The sequence below is a fragment of the Hippocampus comes genome, unplaced genomic scaffold, assembly GCF_001891065.2.
Source record: "Hippocampus comes isolate QL1 unplaced genomic scaffold, H_comes_QL1_v1.1 scaffold250, whole genome shotgun sequence".
Classification (NCBI taxonomy): Eukaryota; Metazoa; Chordata; class Actinopteri; order Syngnathiformes; family Syngnathidae; genus Hippocampus; species Hippocampus comes.
Window position 1 is genome coordinate 293,757 of NW_017842061.1, and position 7,265 is coordinate 301,021.

Sequence of the window (7,265 nt, forward strand, 5' to 3'; positions counted from 1 at the left end):
CCTATAGCTCAGCCCCGTCTCGGGGGTAAATGAGGCTGTTGACGCTGAAGCTGTTGTACAAGTGGCTGTTGAACTGTCCGCCCTGCCCCCCTCCAAAGGCGTTGTAGTACACGCCGCGGTTGAAGTGCAGCCCCTCGGCGCCGTGCTCAGACCCGGCCGAGTCCTGCTGGCCGCCCGCATGGTACGGGCCCTGCAAGGCGCTAATGTTCCTGCTGGACAGCTCGTTGAGCAGGCCCAGCGGCCCCGCCGGTCGCCCGCCGGTCGCCGCCAGGGTGGACATGCCGCCGTAAAAGTTGCTCAAGCACGACGGCGTCTTGAGGCTCTCGCTCAGGGCGTCCATGTCCGAGGGCGAGGGCGGGCCCAGGAGCTGGGGGCTGTCGCAGGGTTTGGGCGTGGGAGCCCGCGCGCCGTCCTCCATCTTGGTGGCCCCCGACGCCGGCGCTAAAGAGGGGTCGGACCTTCGCTTCCTCTTCCGCCGGAAGTTGCCGTTGTCAAACATTTTCTCGCAGTTGGGGTCCAACGTCCAATAGTTTCCCTTGCCTGGAGTGTGCACATTCACATCTGTCATGAATTTCTTTTCTTTTTTTTTTTCGATTGGCACAAGTACGGGCCTCGAGGGCCGCCGTCCGGCCCGTTTTGAGATGTTTCCCCTCCTCCAACACACCTGAGTCAAATGATCAGCTCATCAGCAAGCTTTGCAGAAGCCTGATCAGGATCTTGAGCGTTTGAAGCGGGTGTCTTGGAGGAGGGAGACCTTAAAAACGGGCAGGACGGCGGCCCGCGAGGACCCGGCTTGGGTTGCCGTAGTTGACAGTTTAAATACGCTATATGTCGACAGCCTAAATCGAAAGATAATCTTGATTTTTGTTTTTCTCTGTTGTAAACTGAAACAAATATCAAAGGACAAAGTCATGAAGGTAACACAAAAAAAGATCACTTTGTTCACTTTATACTTTGTAAAATAATCTGGATTTTTTTTTCAGGCAACCATTGGAGAAATGCCGCCCCCCACAAAAAAAAAAAAAAAAAAATCCAACCAAAAAAAGAAGATGGGGGTGGGGGGGATGATCTCAAAGTTTCCTCGAAGGCCTCAAATGTCCAAACTGGTTGTGATTGAAACAATTTCAATCACACGCAATGTAACATGCAAGAAACAAGCGCAAGTTGGTTTTGCCTCGAAATCAAACGTGATGACCACTCCGCCCAAAAATAAATCTTATTTTTGGGCGGAGTGGTCATCTCATAAGTCTAATTCAAATGTAACTTGATGGATGTGTGGGTATTAGAATTGGAGAGTATTTCAGACTTCAACACATACTGTACAAATGTTTTGGGGGTGTTCAACTGATGAGGCTAGTTTGTTTTGTTATTTCCAGCCTTTATTTCTTCTTTCATTTGCGATCTGCGTTTACAAATCGCCTGTTCAATATAAAACAATGAAACGTGCGGGATACCTATTGACCTCAGTACTTTATTTTTTTCAACAAAAATGTCTTGCGTTGTTTCATGCTGCTCTGTTTTTATCTGTGACTAAAAAAAAAAAATCACATGCCACAGTCATGGTTTGAGTACAGTTGCTTAGAATGTGATTTTATTTTCTTATATTTTCAACAATGTGCCAGGTAAAACTGTAATGTTTCAATTTTCCTTCTGGGGGATTATTGAAAAATCAATGTAACTTATTGGTGACACACTAAACTTTGATGCGCAGGCATTTTCAAAATTGTTACATTGAAGCGGTTGTGTAAATAAATAGTTTAAATGTAAAAAAAAAAAAATAATAATAATAATTCATGAAAGAAAATAATGCTGGTCGTACCATTTTTGTTTGGTGTTGAAATAGGTTTGCAATGTTTTTAAAAAATGTGTTTAAATGTACAAAAAAATAAAATAAAATTCATGAAGGAAAATAATGCTGGTCGTACCATTTTTGTTTGGTGTTGAAATAGGTTTGCAGTGTTTTTAAAAAATGTGTTTTAAGAAGCTTAAATGTGTTTGTTTCTCTTGTTTTGATTTGGTGCAATCAATACAAGTCTTGCAATGACCTTGGACCACAAGTCAAAATAAGCAGCCGAATTTGATGTTGACATTTTATGCGGAAGTGGGTTGCTGCCACAACAGGTGAAAAAAAAAACTCTCTTGTTTTGATTTGGTGCAATCACTACAAGTCTAGCAATGACCTTGGACCACACAAGTCAAAATAAGCAGCCGAATTTTATGCGGAAGTGGGTTGCTGCCACAACAGGTGAAAAAAAAAAGTTCAATCTCACGTCATAACGTGATGCCCTTCACATTTTCAAACGCGACAAATGATCAGGTTGGAACGTGAAATTGACCGCGTTCTTCCATGAAATGTATGACGTTGCAACGTGAAACGTATCACGCCACGTGAAATTTATCACGTTACGTCATGAAATTGACGCGAAATGCCCTTCACATTTGCAAACGCGACTCGTTTGAACGTGACAAATGATCAGGTTGGAACGTGAAATTGACCGTTTTCTTCCATGAAAAGGATGACGTTGCAACGTAAAATTTATCACGTTACGTCATGAAATTGACGCGAAATTAACGACGTTATGATCCGGTATAATTTATCACGTTATACTGTGACATTTATGACGTTAAAAGATGACATTTACCGCGCTAAAACGGGTCAAAATTTACGAGAACACGATACAGGTGCGACTGCAATCCACTCTTGTGGTTTTCCAATAGATTTGATGCCTTCTGTTCAAACGTGTTTGCGGTAAAGCATAAAATCACGTTCGCGTGTGAAATTGATCACGTAAATTTTCACCAATCCCGGGTGGGTCGATGAACGGTGGCTCCGCGTATATTCAAGAAATGAGATCAATTGAAAGTTGGCGCTGGACAAGTCAAGAAGTTTCCAATTTTCTTGGTGCAAGGCAGCGAGTGGAGTGGCCCTTGAAAGGTGGCGCCAGTGCGAGTGGTGCGTCCGTATATTCAAGAAATGAGACGAATTGAAAGTTGCGCTGGACAAGTGAAGAAGTTTCCGATTTTCTTCGTGCAAGGCAGCGAGTGGAGCGGCCCTTGAAAGGTGGCGCCAGTGCGAGTGGTGCGTTCACGTACCGGGGTCGTCCTCGTCGCGGGGCACCTTCTTGAAGCAGTCGTTGAGCGACAGGTTGTGTCGGATGGAATTCTGCCAGCCGGCCTTGCTCTTCTTGTAGAAGGGGAAGTTGTCGGCCACGTAGGCGTAGATCTGACTGAGCGTCAGCTTCTTGTCGTGAGCGTTCTGGATGGCCATGGCGATCAGCGCCGAGTACGAGTACAGGTACGGGCTGGGCGGGGAGCCGTACTCGGCCAGGCCGAAGCCGGCGGCTCGGTGAGCGGGGGGCTGGAGGTTCTGAGGCGGCTGCTGCTGCTGCTGGTGGTGGTGGTGGTGGGAGGGATGGTGATGGTGGTGGTGGTGGTGGTGGTGGTACATGCCGCTCAGGGAGTCGCAGTACACGGCCATGTCGGCGGGCTCCTGGGCGCCTTTGGGTGCGGAGGAGTGATGCTGGTTCTGCTGATGGGACTCGGGATCGATCATCACTCCCGGTGAGGGGTGCAGCGAAGCCGGCCGGCCGGAGGTGGAGGTGGAGGTGTTGTCTTTTTTGGCCGGTTCTCTCAACAAGTGTCAGGCGCTGTCTGTGCAAAACTTCTTTGAATTGTATTGACGCCATTGACGGCGAAAAGCTCGGCAGCCAATCACCACGCGACGGGGGCGTGGTCGACCCCAGACACGGCTCAAGTCTCCCCGGGAGTCGAACCTGCCCCGGGGAAACTGACAAGTTTGCTTTCACTCGGCTTGAGCCTCACGCCGACTAAACTAACTCTGTAACGAATGAAAAATACCGTTGTTATGGACTTTTAAAAAAATCATAACTTGGATCCATATGATTATGTTTGCATTAGGCTCCACAAAATAATAAACATCAATTAAAATCACGCTTTGGATTGATATGACTGTTTTCATTTGCTTCCACAAAATTGAAAATGCCAAAGTAAAAACACCTCCCGTCCCAATGTTTCGTGTTCAGTACAAGGTTGCATAAAATTAAAAAAATCAATTAAAAAAAAAGTAACAACATATAAATAAGTATATCATTGTTTGTCGATTTTTTTGTAGAATTTTCAATCCTCTATATCCAATTACAAATGGCAATAATAATAATAATAAATGATGATAAGATCACATTTTTTAAAGTCGATTTGTTCTTGTAGTTTTTTTTTAATGCATACCACTTTGGATTCATCTGGTTACATCTAGCGAAGGAAAATGATAAATCCCACAATTCGTAAAAAAAAAAAAAAAATCTTCAAACAACACGGAGAACCCATTTCGTCTGTCGGTTTTTACAATTCGCAACGCGCAAGTCCTGACAAAAAAAGCTCGTCAGCCCATCTCAAGGCGGGGGGTGGCGACAAACGTGAGTCGAACCTCCCGCGGAGAAACCCCGACAGGCTGGCCGTGAGCCAAAACCGACCCGTCAACGTTTCTTCAACACAATCAATCATAAAGTGGCTCTCTTTTGGATGTCTGCTTTCGCGGTGCCACAAAAAGTTAGAGAATGGGGGGAAAAAAAAAAACTTCCGTGCAATAATTCATTCAGTGTTCCACTTTTTGCATTGAACTTCTGAAACGTTCGTGTTTGTAATCCAAGTTTAAAATGTCATCAATAAAAATAGACAATCAATGACAATGAAAAACAATCCTGCTCCGCACAACAAAAACATGAAAGTTGTCTTTCAGAGGTCATTTTAAAAAAAAAATCTCCACTTGAAAATGGAGCTTAACTCATCCATGAAAAAATTGCGATGCAGCTTTACTTGCAAAGGAACTTTTGTTGCTCTTCTTGTTCATTTCTCTCAATCGCCGCTTAGAAAGTCATCGATGACGATCGCTCATAGAATAAAGTGAATCGTGAATTAAAAATGGAAATGACGTTTTATTCGTCAGGTGAGAGCCAGCTGGCAAGCAAGGAAAAGAGGCCATGTGTCAGACGTGCGCTAAATGACAAGATTTCATAAAATTCCACCCGGTGCTGCGATAATTAACAGCGGGGGGGGGGGGGCTCTGTGGCTCCTAATCGCTGATAATTACGAGTGCTGCGGAGGAGTGGCTACATTGTAATTAAAGGACATGTTGCAATAAGGCGAGCTGTCAAAGGTGAGGAGTGATGACATCTTAAACGTCTCCCGGAGGCCAGCAGTAAAACGTGTTCTCTTAACGCTCATTAACGCGTCTGTAGAGCTCTTGAAACGGAACTTTGGAACACGAAAAACACCTGGGTCAAAAAGGGCCTGACCCACGACCCTGTAAAAAAAAAACCAACTTCTATTTTTTTTCAATCTACCGTGTGTCGCTGTAACAGCTGAATTTCCCTCCTGGTGGTCATTCACAGTCTTATTTTTGCTTATCTTTGTTGAGCTTCTCGCTGTTAGTTTAGCGAATGATTATTTTCCCACCAAAAGCCCTTTTGAAAATAAGTGTTGCAATAGCAAAAAAAAAAAATGTTAGCGTCAAAGCTACTTTTCTGCTTGACGTGTCCCTTTTCACAAAAAAAGTTATTTTTGCTGCTTTTGGTCAGAAACTCGTGCTTTTGGTCAAACCAACTTATTTGCTGATTATTAAAGAATGGAAACGAGACAAAACTTCTTTATAGTGAAAGGATAGAGTCCAGACTTTCTTTTTGAAGGTTCGGTACTTGTATTGTCACAAAACACAATGTTCTGTCAGTCAAAATGCTCCCAAACGGTTGATCACTGAATGAGTGAAAGGTCATTTGAGCAAATTAGCTTTTTCAGAAGTGTGTAACAAACTGGTAGCCCTTCGCATAAAACCGTACCGCAAAATTAGCTCTCAATTTCAAAAAGGGTTGTTGGCCACCGGTAAACGCGGATTCCTCCAAGTGGTGTGCTTCATACAAATGAGCAGGGAAGACAACATAATAACATTGAGAGATTGTTCATTTCGTTACACACAAACGTGAAAAACAATGAAAATGTCTTTTTCCAAAAATGGTATGTGATTCGTTTCTTCCAATCCGTTTTAATATTGAAAGCTGATATTTCAACATGTCACAAGTCTCCCCTTCCGTGGCAGTGGAAGCTTATTCGTCGGGCAACACTTCCCCCTACCGCCTGCTTACAGTTAAGCGCAATGTTTGTCTGCCTGCGTGGTTCGAGACGACCACGAGATGGCGGCACCGCACCACAATGGCCAACTTGATGACTGACCCTCCCAACCGTGAAAAGGACCTGGAAGGCATCAAGGACACTTCAGGAACTTGGTCTGAAAACAACCCAAGCCCCTCCTTCTTCCATGTTTGACACATTAGCGCCTCGAGCGTTCGCGATATTGCCGCCTTCCATCCACCTCATGCTCTTTAGCCGCAGAGGAGTCGCCGCTCAGTTCGACTGTTTGGGGCTTGGCCGGAAGACTGACCCCGCTCGGTCGCCAAATGCCGTCCACGGGACAATGAGAATCAGCGGATAGGGGTAGCATGCGCAAGAAAGACACTTTGTCCTCTCCCTTCATGAGCCACTCATTTAAAAGAGCCATTGTAAACTCAATTTAACTCAATCGAATACGTGCTTGAGGTACTAACAAAAAAAAAACCCTCCTGTTTGAGGACACGTGACCGAGACCGCATTCATTTTCGAGAGTAGATATTACTTTAAAATTTCCAACCTTCCATTACCTTAATCGCTCATCCTCACAAGATCCATATTTAATTAATAGTCCTGTAAATGCAAGAAAAATGAGAAGCACAAGGACCTCACAACAGCTCCGACACAACACCACTTTACGGCAGTCGGTAGTGAAAGCAATCACGCACATATATCATTACGCCGTTCCTATACTGCCCCCTCTAATCAAATCAAAAATACCAAAGGGACTTAAATGTAACCGCATGTGTGTGGATCACACATACTTACAGATCTGGCGCCTGCGACGCTAGCAACTTTGCATTAGCGTGTACCGTATTCCAAATCTGTTTGGTTTTTAATTTAGCAAACTGCCGTCCAATCCTTCGTGAAAAAATTTGAACCGCATCAATCAAGGTTTCCCACAGATGAGAGTAACAAGGTCAACATACATAATTTGACCGATGCTACCGTGTGCCAAACACGGTTGAAAGTCATGCATTCTTGAGACGCAAACCCCGACAGGGATTTACGGCAATAACTATATGCCGTAAATTCAATCAATCAATCAATCAATCAATCAATCAATCAACAGTTATCTGGGTCTGTGT

The 7,265-nt window shown here is 44.4% G+C and overlaps 1 protein-coding gene across 1 annotated transcript; it reads right to left on the reverse strand.

The window, feature by feature from the left end:
- Window position 1: 1 nt before the first annotated feature.
- foxi2 (forkhead box I2) lies at window positions 2–3,962 on the reverse strand. The gene is made up of 2 exons (XM_019862707.1): window positions 3,094–3,962; window positions 2–540 (listed from the first exon to the last, which is right to left on the reverse strand). The coding sequence occupies exons 1-2, from the start codon at window positions 3,551–3,553 to the stop codon at window positions 2–4; spliced, it is 999 nt and encodes a 332-aa protein (XP_019718266.1). The 5' UTR covers window positions 3,554–3,962.
- Window positions 3,963–7,265: the final 3,303 nt, after the last annotated feature.

What these genes read in the sequence shown, in the direction of transcription:
- foxi2 (XM_019862707.1), bottom strand. Translation starts at nt 3,553, where the DNA reads ATGATCGATCCCGAGTCCCATCAGCAGAACCAGCATCACTCCTCCGCA. An exon ending in CCGCGACGAGGACGACCCCG is followed by an intron (nt 541 to 3,093) that starts GTACGTGAACGC and finishes TGCACACTCCAG; the next exon opens with GCAAGGGAAACTATTGGACG.